This window comes from Xyrauchen texanus, chromosome 26, assembly GCF_025860055.1.
Source record: "Xyrauchen texanus isolate HMW12.3.18 chromosome 26, RBS_HiC_50CHRs, whole genome shotgun sequence".
Taxonomy (NCBI): Eukaryota; Metazoa; Chordata; class Actinopteri; order Cypriniformes; family Catostomidae; genus Xyrauchen; species Xyrauchen texanus.
Genome location: NC_068301.1, coordinates 26,442,496 through 26,455,988, shown reverse-complemented (window position 1 = coordinate 26,455,988; position 13,493 = coordinate 26,442,496). Strand labels below are relative to the sequence as shown.

At 37.3% G+C, this 13,493-nt stretch overlaps 2 protein-coding genes across 2 annotated transcripts in view; both read left to right on the top strand.

Annotated features, from left to right (window-relative positions):
* Positions 1–13,493, top strand: part of LOC127619914 (tumor protein D52-like) — a 206,421-nt gene that overhangs the window by 72,372 nt on the left and 120,556 nt on the right. The window lies entirely within an intron of this gene.
* On the top strand, positions 568–11,631 carry LOC127619918 (stathmin-2-like). The gene is made up of 5 exons (XM_052092952.1): positions 568–740; positions 6,587–6,682; positions 7,340–7,515; positions 9,792–9,983; positions 10,555–11,631. The coding sequence occupies exons 1-5, from the start codon at positions 722–724 to the stop codon at positions 10,612–10,614; spliced, it is 543 nt and encodes a 180-aa protein (XP_051948912.1). The 5' UTR covers positions 568–721; the 3' UTR covers positions 10,615–11,631.

Here is a 13,493-nt window from a genome sequence, read left to right as displayed (position 1 = left end):
TTTATAATTATTATTATTATTACTGACCAAATGTACCAAATACATATTTCACAATTATTAATATTAATAGTAATGTTTTGATGTGTCCTCTGAACTTACTAAATGTATATTTTTAACAAATAGTGTGTAAAACATAATTTAACTATAACTAAAATAATATTTACAAACGGTTGAAATACAATGAGGTACATAAAAGCATCACGTTGGCCTCAGTCCCTAGATACTCTGGGAGGGGCACCCAGGAACCCAGTGCAGCTTCCTCGTCAGTAATCCTACAAAATCTCCTAAAATGCTATATGTAAAATTAAATATAAAATAGGCTACTACATGTGATATTTGACAAAATTGCATAAAATACTAAATGAGAAGAAGACCGCAGACAGCCAGCTATTCAGATAAAATAATCCATAATGAGATAATGATAATGTGCTTCATCTAGACTTCTGTGAATATGCAAGTTACCAAATGTTCATCCAATAACCAGCCTCTTGATGAAGCTTACTGTAGTATACTGCTGTATACCTGCCCCCTATAAAATCGAAAGGACAAACAGCAACAGCCAATCTGATTGAACACACGCACGATCGTAATACCCGGACCTGCTCTCACGCACTCCTTCCCCATAGAGCGCCGTTCTGCTGACTCAGTGCCTTATCAGAGCGAACAGTTCCTCGCCACCGCACAGAGCTGAGACGCACCAGTCACCGCAACAACTCCAGCCATGTCCAAAACTGCAATCGGTAAGACAAACCTTCCTAACATTGTGCATGCTTATGATGCAGGTTAAGGGATGCTAAGAGATGCGCGCTAGGGGGTTGATGAGACTGGGCGCACAAAAGAGCCTCACGGGGTGGTGCAGGTTGAAATGGAATAAAAGGGTTATACATACTGACTGGGATATTTCAGGAATATAGATGCGCTGTCTTATTTAAGACCCATGCTGTTTAATTTTTAAATATGGCATTTTAGGTGCACGCAGAAAAGGAAGGCTTTATTAATTCAAACCATATTCAATTGTGTTATTATTGAGAATGCATGCTTGAAAATATATATTAGAACATGTTTTATACGACTTAACGTTTCACATGATGGTGACAGTGCACCTGCTGGCTCATGCATCTCCAGCATAATGCAGAAGAACCCCACCCAAGCTCATGCTCTGTGTTTCAGCCTTCAGATCCAATAAAGCTTGACAATTACATACTCAGAACAGTTTAAGCTTTTGACAGTCACTATAAACTATATTTCAAGCCATCTTGAGATATTCATTTAGGAATGGCTGATATATTGATTGTCAGTCAAAGCTGTTATAGTAAAATATGAGATTTGTCTATTTGGTCATGTGTATTACATGGACAAAATTCCTTAATTATTTGCAATTATCACAAATTACAGAGTTAATAACTGGTTTGAAGTCATTAATTTGGGCTCATTAGCTGGTGTTTATCACAGACTATGCACTGGCTGCATTCCTGTTTTACCATATTTATGATGAGTAAATAATATTTATTAAGAAAATCCATGGTTCTCACACCTTCAATTTATTCTTGTGCCTTGATGTTACCATTTAGCTGGCATTACCCAAATCATTCAAAATTATTGTAATTGAGGATTTTTGTGTCCAAACAAAAATGTCACACCATTTCTAGTGTTCTGGCACCATATTAAATGCAGACTGCAGTACTAAACTGATTGATGTTTTATCTGGAAGTATATCAAGGCTGTGGTTGTCTCGCCGCTAAGCATGTCTCAGTGCTGTTGTGATGTTGGATTATGTTGTAGGCGGCAAAAGTGGGGCATGTAACATTCACAAGGTGGCTATTTTTGCTATAGATGCCTGCAGGGCAGGGCAATAGTGCACTGTTGGACATTGGGTGAATGCCACTGTTCAAGCTGTCATGTCATTTGAAAAGTTAAATGACAGCTTCCTGAGAGAGATCTCATATGGAAATCCAGTTATGTACAGTTAATCTTGTCCTGCTATGCATTTACATATGGGGAAATGTCTGGAGATGTTTTATTTAGTTTCACAAAAAGCATGAGGAATGTCCTAATAAATGCCTTCTGCTAATGAGAAAGAGCTTGCCATTTAATGAGGTTTATAGAATATGTATAGGGTTGTCAGAAAGACCTTGGTGCATTTGTCAACTCCATAACACTCCCATGTAATCCAGATTAAAATAATAATCATGCATTTCTGTGCAAGATTATGTCGCTTATGTATTATCAAATTGCTCATTATGGTGTCATATTGATGATCTGATATAACACATTTAAAAGCATGGCTGCTTGACTTAGTTAATGAGACCTTTAATTGATCATTTTTATTTATTTATTGGTTAATTTGTACAATACCATCTCTGCCTGACAGAATATAAAAACAGAGCTGCAAGTTACTTTATGTTCCAAGGATATGTCCAATATCAATGAATATTACTGATCTCCCCATGTAAACTCCACCCCACCCATCCATGTTTATCATCTAAGATTACTGGATATGTGAGGGCAGTATGACTTATCCAATCAAGCCCCATTAATCTTTGGCGTATAAGTAATTGAAGCAGTATGTGCTTAAATAGACACATTCAGCAATGTTTCAAAGCACTGGGGTGGGGCCAGTCATTGCTTTGTGAGGCAAATGAATATGAATGTCCTATTTGATTAATGTATTTCATATAAATGATCTGAAATGCCATAATAAGATGGTTATTTTTGCATAAATGTTGCATGTGGTCTCATGTCAGTTATACTTTTTTTTTTTTAATTGGTGGTTGCAATGTCAATGGAGAGTGAAAGCTCAGCTTTGGGGGCATCTGCCCAACTGCAGTGGACAGAACATGTGTGTGTGTGTGTGTGTGTGTGTGTGTGTGTGTGTGTGTGTGTGTGTGTGTGTGTGTGTGTGTGTGTGAGAGAGAGAGAGAGAGAAAGAAAGAGAGAGAGTGTGGTGGGATGGGCCATTATTGATTTCTAGGGTGGGCATGCTGATGCATTATCAAAGAAACCACACAAAGGGCAGACATTTACTTTGTCTATTGGATCATACATCCTTACTGCAGATTTTGTGTCTTTTACATTTGTTCTACATTGTATTCAGTGGTGGTACAGATGTAATACATGGAACTGCACCACTGTATACATGAAGGTATAACTAATTCAGTGGCTTAAGACCTGGAAAAAATGGAAACATGAACAAGAATGTCTTGAATTGCTCAAACCAGCGTGTTCTCAGAATACTTGGCACAATTTTTTTTTTGTGTTGTATTGTATTGTCCCACTGTTACATAGCTACAAAAAGGGTGTGGTCCCCAAGGGGATGGGGGCTACTCTAGCTACTCTTTCCAAATTACAAAACCTCTAGTATGTTGCAAGCATACAGATTCAGTAATCTGCCTTAGATCCTTTTCACCTGCTCACCAGCCGGTTGACCTGAATTATCTGCTTCACTGAGCTGTCTATCGGCCTTATCTTACCGTGAAAAGGGAAAAAGCTTGCAGAGATCTTCGAACACATAAATCCCCATTGCCACCCCCTCACTTTACCGGCAGGAATGGTTTGCTCCAGTAATTACTAATTAAAGCCCCCTACACGAAAAGCAGCATGCCTGAGGGCTTTTAATCCTAGCGGGAGTGAACACAGTGATTTTCTTTCCTCATTCCATTCGTAGTTTTCGCCCTCCTATATTTGTGAGGAAGGATTAATAAGCTTGCAAGTGAGGGGGAGTTGATCAGGTTTTTCCAGGTGCCCCTTTGGGTGGAGATAGGGCTGTCACGATTATGAAATTTGGATGACGAATAATAACGTTTATGATGATTAATTGTCAGGTTAGGGGCTTTCACGATTAATTATCATAAATTGTCATATATTTGCTTTTTTTCTGCGTGTGTACTTCATACATTTTTTTTACATATTTTACTTCAAATATATAAATCAAATAATAAAATAGGGATAAACTATGATTTCCTTTGAAGGATTTAAATAACTTATGAATAACAAGAAAGCTAATGTTTTAAATATCAAAATATTCCTAAAGACATAAAATATCTCGTTTTGGTCAACTTTGGTTTTGGTCAATTTTACATTTACACTTGTTTTTTGAACTCATATATTTTATAATTGTTTTAATAAAACATCTAATATATTTTATATATATTATTATATTTATATTACATTTGTATTATACTATGCAGTAGTAAAATATTTATTTCCTAATTTATTCACTTTCACATGTTATTTTAATGCTCTGATTAAACTCACGAGTTCTTATCTCTTATGAAGCAAAACCTTTAAGAATCAGTTTCATTATTTTATCACTCCAAAGAAATAGAGTAATTGTGCGTCTCCTCCTCTTTGTCACTGCGTGTCATTAACACAGCATGTATGAACCAGGAACATTTGCCATTACACGATCGGTTAATGTGAAAATGGAGCATGCGTTCACTTTCAAAGTTGATACTTGTTCGTTTCTATTTTTCGAGTTTAGTGCGAGCATCTGCTGACAGTGTGCGCATCAGAGCGCTTGAGAGGCTCTTCACGTGTTCTTCCAGAAAGAAGCTGACCTCCGCAGCTCCTTCCTAAGGTGCTAAGTGCGGCTCAGTGATGCTTGGACTCGACTAAAAGACACACTAACACACCGTTTATAGCATTTATACAGTATATTCGCTTGTTTAAAAGTCCTTAAATGGAATTGGAATGCCCAGTAATCGCAGTTGTCTCAAATAACCGCGGTTAGATTAAATAACTGCGATCAGACGGTTATTTCGAGAGGCTTAGTCAGAGAGCAGCTGGAGAAAGTAGATTGGTGTTAGAAAGCATAGCATTCTAACATCTGGATGGAGAAATGTATTTGATAGCATCAACATCGCACTGTTGTCAAGACATTGATTTATATGCACTCACCTAGAGAAGATAAATGGTCCTGTTTACTCAAGGAAAATCGCTTAAACGCTTCAATATAGCATCTACCACCATTATTGTTTGAAAGATTTAGCCTTGTTTTACTGCAAAAGCATTTTTCTAGTAAAAATATCTAAACAACCTTAAAACAAGATACATTTACTTGAGTTGCAAATTTGCATTAGATAGTGAGGTGTGTGTGTGTGTGTGTGTGTGTGTGTGTGTGTGTGTGTGTGTGTGTGTGTGTGTGTGTGTGTGTGTGTGTGTGTGTGTGTGTGTGTGTGTGGCTATAGTTTGGGGACAAATGTGTAACAAAATTGAGCAAAATCTGAAAAAACCTGCCTTTTGGGATGTTCTCATTTGGAAAAACAATCCATACATAAATTAAATCATGGTGTGTGTGTGTGTGTGTTAACTTTTATTTTGTTAACACTTTTTAAGGTATTTGTTAACTACTGTAGACAAGTTAACATGAACACCTCAATGAACAATCAATACTTTAACACTTATAAATCTTGTCTACTGTTAATTTTAACATATGTTTTTAATATTTCACATATACAGTATGTAACATTAGTTAATGCATTATGAACTAACATGTATTAATATTGCTTTTTATAAATGTACCAAGATTCATAAATGCTGTTAGAAATATTTAAAAAAATAAGTTTACTCTTAGTGATACCTAACCATTAACTGTAATTAATACAACCTTATTATACCATCTTTTTCATGTTTTAAGCATAAATCTAACAAAATAGTATGTTTTAAATTATTTTTTTGCTTAAAACAAAGTCACAATTTGCCAACGGGGTACTTAAGTAAAGATATATTCTTATTATTAACCCGTAAATGTATCTTGTTCTCAGGATGTTTAGATATTTTAGTGGAAAACATAGCAAAAAAATAAATGCTTATTAAAGGATAAAGATATTTTGCAGTGTTGCATCCAAGCATTTATTGCTAGACAGAGAAAAAGAAAAATTATTCTGAAGTTATGGATTTGGGTTGATTCCAGTAGGATCTGTGTAGCTTGTATCTCATAAACAGCCATCAGGAAATCTGTCTCGTCTTGAGTCTGCTTTGATCATGCCGACTCACTAACCGCACACACCACCAACAGTGAAGTCTGGGCAAAAATGGATTCCAATAAATAATGTAACACATCGTTGATGGTTGGGGTGGAGGGGGATGGGTGGATCTTGTGATGAATATTGTCTTTTAGAAAACCTTGTGAGGTCACGAATGCTAGTTTGTTCTTACAAAGCACTGAAGAAAAGCCATTTTTTTCCTCTAGATCAGGACTTGCCAACGTTTTCCAACCCAGGGACCCCATATATGAAAATGCTGTATTTTTTCAGTAGCACTATGAAATCATTATCATGAATAAATATTGACAAACATGATTACACTATGTTTGTTTAATGGTGCTTTTACCCTGCAAATCAACCCAAGTTGATTTCAAAGTTTCTTCAAACATATAAAAACATTAAAAATGTTTTGAACTTAAGCACATTTAGAATTTTTTTTATAAACATATATTATTATATATGTATTTATTAATTTTTTTATATATGTCCATGGGCTCTTGATGATTTGGGTTATTTTCTGCAACATTAGAGATTCAATCTCAAATAATAAATCAGAAACTGCGAGAGAGGATCTGGGTCAATACTTTTCTGTCTCCCTACAGCATACAAAGAGAAGATGAAGGAGCTGTCCCTCGTTTCCCTCATCTGTTCCTGTCTCTACCCAGAGGCACGCAACAATCTGATGGGAGAGTTTGAAGGTAGGAAATGAAAATATTATGCCAGTAATAAAAAGTTGTGTCAAAACATTTTCTATAATGCTCTTTGATTTGAAGTGATACTTCACCCAAAAATGAAAATCCTGTAAAAATATACTCACCTGACTTATTCTCTTCCATGGAACACAAAAGGAGATGCTAGGCATTGTGTTAACCTCAGTCACCATTCACTTATTTTTTTTTATTTTCATATAATGGAAGTGAATGTTGACTGAGGCTTACATTCTGCCTAATATCTCCTTCTGTGTTCCAAGGAAGAAACAAATTCATACAGGTTTGGAAAAACATGAGAGTTTTTGCATTTTTTGGTGAAATATTCCTTTAAGGTTTTTTGTCTGATCTCCATAATATAACTCTTTATTGGCCTATATGCTGTACATATGTACTGCTAGGCAATATTAAACATTTGTTAGACATCTTTACAGCTAATATGGATCAATAAATGTCTGATGTATGATCTTGGTGATTGTATAACAAAGTTATATGAGCTCATTACACGAGCAAAAGCCAGTTTGTACATTCGACTGCTTGCATCCAGATGTTCAAACCTCACCAATGTGCAGATAAATCTTTGTTGCCTGACATACTGCAGTCTCTAAACAATGGCTAACCATCTCACTTTGCGTCTTGCACGCTTAGACATGGAGGTTAAACCCATTAACAAACGGGCTTCTGGCCAGGCCTTTGAGGTCATCCTTAAGCCACCCTCACCCACGTCTGATGGAGGTTACAGCATCACTTCTCCTCCCAAGAAGAGGGATGTGTCCCTGGAGGACATCCAGAAGAAGCTGGAGGCAGCAGAGGACAGGAGGAGAGTGAGTGACCTACAGTTCATACTGAACATACTGTACACGTGTTGTTTTAATTTGTATTGTTTCGTGGCTCTCTGGAATACTTGATTCTGATTGGTCTATCGCGACATTCTGTGGTCAAAGATTTTTGTATAATTAGCACTAAACTGTATAATTGTCCGTTGTATAAAAGTCTCTTTATGTAGCTCAACTGGTAGAGCATGGCACCAGCAGGCTAATATCAAGGGTTTGATTCCCAGGGAACACTCAGACTGATAAAATGTATACAGTGAATGGACGCTTTGGATAAAAGCGTCTGCCTAATGCATAAATGTAAATTTATTCGTTAAGTAGCCAAGTAATAAATAAAAATTTACATTTAGCTGGTCTTTATCACAAAATAAACCCCTTTACTCCTTGGCTTTGTGTCAGGGTCCTGATAACCCTGTTGGATTTATTTTTGGTAATTGGCCAAATGCACATCCTTTACTTAAGATATTTAAAAATTTGATATCATGAATACCTCAGATAAGAATCATTACAGGTGAAACTCGAAAAATTAGAATATCGTGCAAAAGTTCATTAATTTCAGTAATTCAACTTAAAAGGTGAAACTAATATATTATATAGACTCATTACAAGCAAAGTAAGATATTTCAAGCCTTTATTTGATATAATTTTGATGATTATGGCTTACAGCTTATGAAAACCCCAAATTCAGAATCTCAGAAAATTAGAATATTGTGAAAAGGTTCAGTATTGTAGGCTCAAAGTGTCACACTCTAATCAGCTAAACACCTGCAAAGGGTTCCTGAGCCTTTAAATGGTCTCTCAGTCTGGTTCAGTTGAATTCACAATCATGGGGAAGACTGCTGACCTGACAGTTGTGCAGAAAACCATCATTGACACCCTCCACAAGGAGGAAAAGCCTCAAAAGGTAATTGCAAAAGAAGTTGGATGTTCTCAAAGTGCTGTATCAAAGCACATTAATAGAAAGTTAAGTGGAAGGGAAAAGTGTGGAAGAAAAAGGTGCACAAGCAGCAGGGATGACCGTAGCCTGGAGAGGATTGTCAGGAAAAGGCCATTCAAATGTGTGGGGGAGCTTCACAAGGAGTGGACTGAGGCTGGAGTTACTGCATCAAGAGCCACCACACACAGACGGGTCCTGGACATGGGCTTCAAATGTCAAACGTCTTACCTGGGCTAAAGAAAAAAAGAACTGGTCTGTTGCTCAGTGGTCCAAAGTCCTCTTTTCTGACGAGAGCAAATTTTGCATCTCATTTGGAAACCAAGGTCCCAGAGTCTGGAGGAAGAATGGAGAGGCACACAATCCAAGATGCTTGAAGTCCAGTGTGAAGTTTCCACAGTCTGTGTTGGTTTGTGGAGCCATGTCATCGGCTGGTGTTGGTCCACTGTGCTTTATTAAGTCCAGAGTCAACGCAGCCGTCTACCGGGACATTTTAGAGCACTTCATGCTTCCTTCAGCAGACAAGCTTTATGGAGATGCTGACTTCATTTTCCAGCAAGACTTGGCACCTGCCCACACTGCCAAAAGTACCAAAACCTGGTTCAATGACCATGGTATTACTGTGCTTGATTGGCCAGCAAACTCGCTTGACCTGAACCCCATAGAGAATCTATGGGGCATTGCCAAGAGAAAGATGAGAGACATGAGACCAAACAATGCAGAAGAGCTGAAGGCCGCTATTGAAGCATCTTGGTCTTCCATAACACCTCAGCAGTGCCACAGGCTGATAGCATCCATGCCACGCCGCATTGATGCAGTAATTAATGCAAAAGGGGCCCAAACCAAGAACTGAGTACATATGTATGATTATACTTTTCAGAGGGCCGACATATCTGTATTTAAAATCCTTTTTTTTTTTATTGATTTCATGTAATATTCTAATTTTCTGAGATTCTGAATTTGGGGTTTTCATAAGCTGTAAGCCATAATCATCAACATTATATCAAATAAAGGCTTGAAATATCTTACTTTGCTTGTAATGAGTCTATATAATATATTAGTTTCACCTTTTAAGTTGAATTACTGAAATTAATGAACTTTTGCACGATATTCTAATTTTTCGAGTTTCACCTGTAAGTCATATATAATTCAGGTTACACCCATCCTACAGATGAGGCACATGTTAAAGGTTAATGTTTTCTGTTGTAAATTCATCTGTTTAAGATATGGCTTTTCTTTCTCTGTAGGCAGGGAGTTATTGATTATTGACCAAGAATGTCTACCTTATGAATTAACATAAAAATGTAATCCATCTCTCTCTCTTCCTCTACAGTCCCAGGAGGCTGAAGTGCTGAGGGCTCTGGCTGAGAAGCGTGAGCACGAGCGGGATGTACTGCTGAAGGCCATGGAGGAGAACAGCAACTTCAGCAGGTTGGCGGAGGAGAAACTCAATATGAAGATGGAGCAGATCAAGGAAAACCGTGATGCCCACCTTGCAGCCATGCTGGAACGTCTGCATGAGCAAGTGAGGGTTCTCAAGGCTGCTTTGTTAGAAGCTTGAAGTCTTGACTTGTAACTGAATTGTGCTCTTCATTGTGATAGAGTATGTGATTAATTGGCCCTTAATAACTTGGACAAATTCTCTCTTAAAGGAATAGTTAAAGGAATTATATCATCATTTACTAATTACATAAATTAATATTTTTTTATTGAAATATTCCTTTATAATTTATAGTTGTGCTAGTTTGCTAAGGCCTGATAACTCATGTTTGGCAGTTTGTTCAGGAGAAGTGTGCTATTATTTTTGTAAGTGATCAGACTTACAATTTCACATGGCAATAAATAAAATGGGCAGATAAATACAGACAGACAGACAGACAGACAGATAGACAGACAGATAGACAGATAGATAGATAGATAGATAGATAGATAGATAGATAGATAGATAGATAGATAGATAGATAGATAGATAGATAGATAGATAGATAGATAGCAATACCCTAGTAACAATCTAGCAATGTACTAGCAACAACTTTTAAGATATGAATTACAATGTTTATGTTAATTTATTTATTTTTTATGTTTCCAACTTTCAGGAGAAGCATGCTCAGGAGGTGCGCAGAAACAAAGAGCTGAGGGAAGAACTGACAGCATGAGCACATCACCTTACACCCACCACCCCATCACCCCCTCCTCCCATACCTGTGACCCTCTGTCCCCAGAGAGACCCCCTCTCACCGCACTTCTGCTGCCTAGTAGAGAAGAGTCTCTGGTGCCCCACCCCCCTCCTGCCCCACCCTGCCCCAGAGAAAGGGAATCAAATCTGCCCCCCTCACTATCAGCATCCTCCCCTGATAGAGTCCATAAGACAAAAGGAACACAAAAAAATTGTTTTGCTAAATTTGAAACCAAACAGATGAAAGTTTTTTTTTTTTTTGTAAATACTTCCTATTTGTTTTATATGAAACTATGAAAAGTATAGCGTTGTGCCATTTTATAAGTTTCTCTGTCTGTATCTTTCTCTTTTAGTGGATGTATTCCCCCTCCTCCCTCTCTCTCTTTATCAAATCTGCTAGTTTTTCTTGTGCCAGGCTTTGGTGTTTGTGAGTTTGCTGGCTAGCTGACATTTACCATGTCTTCTCTTAACCCAGTATTCACATAAGTGTCTTTTTGTCCATGTGGAGAGAGTAAAGCCGCCACAGTACACACAGTACACGCAACTCTAACAGGTAACTATCAAAGCATTTACAAAGACAACTCTTACTCTTTTTTCATACAATCATGTAGTAAATATTCACAACCCACAGACACACATTTACACAGTTTATATCCTGCTCAGCATGATTTAGGTATTTTTTTTTTTACAAAAAATAACATGTTGTGGTTTGAGCCCAGCCGAAGTCATGTGACACCTCTTGACTCTTGTTGACCATTTGAACTCTTTAACCTTCTCATTTCTTGAGAAATATTTGTTTGCGGTTCTCTTATTCTAATCAAAGTGTGCCAAAGAGAACCTAGATTTAAAGATTCTTGGGTTTAAGAGGGGGATATATAAACAGTTAAAATGGACATGACAGAATGACGTGTGTGTGTGTGTGTGTGTGTGTGTGTGTGTGTGTGTGTGTGTGTGTGTGTGTGTGTGAGTGTGTATGTGTGTGTGTGTGTGTGTGTGTGTCAAAAGCGATGTGGTAGAACAGCGTTGGAATGTCCCATTTCTCTTGTATGAGATGTCACACACCTGCCATCCACATATTTCTCTTCCAGCTGTGTGTTTTATTCCCTTAACACTTGTAACAGGGAGCAAGCTGTGGTGAATAAAGGCTTGGGGTTCTTTGAATGAGAATATATTGTCTTTGGTTTCTATTCATTTTAGACAAGCTGTTATATCAAAACATTTCCTTAAACCAACATAGACATTCAATTGAATTAAAATGAATCACCTGTGCGACTGGAGGCATGAAAAGATCTGAAGTGCAACACCACAGATTACCAACAGGTGGCGATAAAATACTTTGCAACAATATATATATAACTCGCGTTGACAACAAATGTTTTAGAAGTTTAGAAAGCTTCCCAAATTAAAATAAACATTTAATTCAATTAAAATGTAACACCTGTGCGTTTACAGGCATGAAAATATGTGAATGGAGTGTCCAGGTGTTTGGAGAATTTAAACTAACACGTCCGATTAACAACAGGTGGCGATGGATGACTTTGGAAACAAATATACGAATTACTCGCAATCACACATTGATAACAATTGTTTTAGTAGTCGTTTAATATGATCTTAATGGAAATATATATTGCATACTGTGCAGTAAATGTTATTTACAATATTCAATTGTACTATACATTGTTGTCACATTCATAATGTTGCATGTTTAATTCAACGATAACCATCCAGTTTTCATCTCGGAAATAATTAGGAACAGTTTGCATTTTTATTCTAATTTGGAAGTATAAATAAAAATGAATCTAGTTAGAGATGTAAAATTTTCTGTTAAAATAAATTCTGGTTCGTTTGTCACACTGGAAATGGAAGATAAATTCGAGCACATTGTGTACGAAAATACATGCTTCCCTACAATATACTTTGCCAAAAGCAGTATGCCAATGGAGTAAAGTGTCCTCAGTATAGATTAAGTTACTGTTTACAAACAAACCCTCCACCCCGTCCCTTCCGGATTCTTTTGGTAGTCCAGAAAAGATCTGCTGTCTATGGGTGCTGAAATTGCGCTGAAACTGCCCAAAAAGTGCTGTTTGTGGGGTTGGAACACCCCGTTTACCACAGATTATTGGAGATTAGGGCCACGGTGATTGTTATCGCATCTGCTCTATTAGACACAACTGACATGCAAAAGTTGTTGATTGATATTAACATTTTAAAGAAGAATTGACGTAAACTCTGATGTCTTAGGCCTTAGAAGTGTGTTAAACGTGAGGATACTCATCCACCCGTTTCATGTCCGATATGATCATACAGGCTCATTGAATCAATTTAAAACTTGTTTTTTCAGAAATGTCAAGTCAATTTTATTTGCGCCTTTCACAACACACATCGTTTCAAAGCAGCAAAATAAACCACATACTTTGTAATCCATATTCATTTATAATAACTTTTTATTAACATTAAAAAAAAGCACAATTTAATCACAAGGAACAGCTTTCTTGGTCTCCGGTTTTTTAATTCAGTATTTTAAATATGATGTCTCCTCATATCAGTTGCCTATGCTTCGGAGACAGTCAATCCTGCATGTTATCATGTGGCTCGTTATGTATGACACTGCGGAGACTCCGCATGTGGAGGCTCATGCTACTCTCTGCGATCCACGCACAATTTACCATGTGCCCCATTGAGAGCGAGAACCACTAATTGTGACCATGAGGAGGTTACCCCATGTGACTCTACCCTCCCTAGCAACCGGTCCAAATTGGTAGCTTAGGAGACTTTGCTGGAGTCACTCAGCACACACTGGATTCCAACTCATGACTCCAGGGGTGGTAGTCAGCATCAATACTCTAAGTTGTGCTTGTT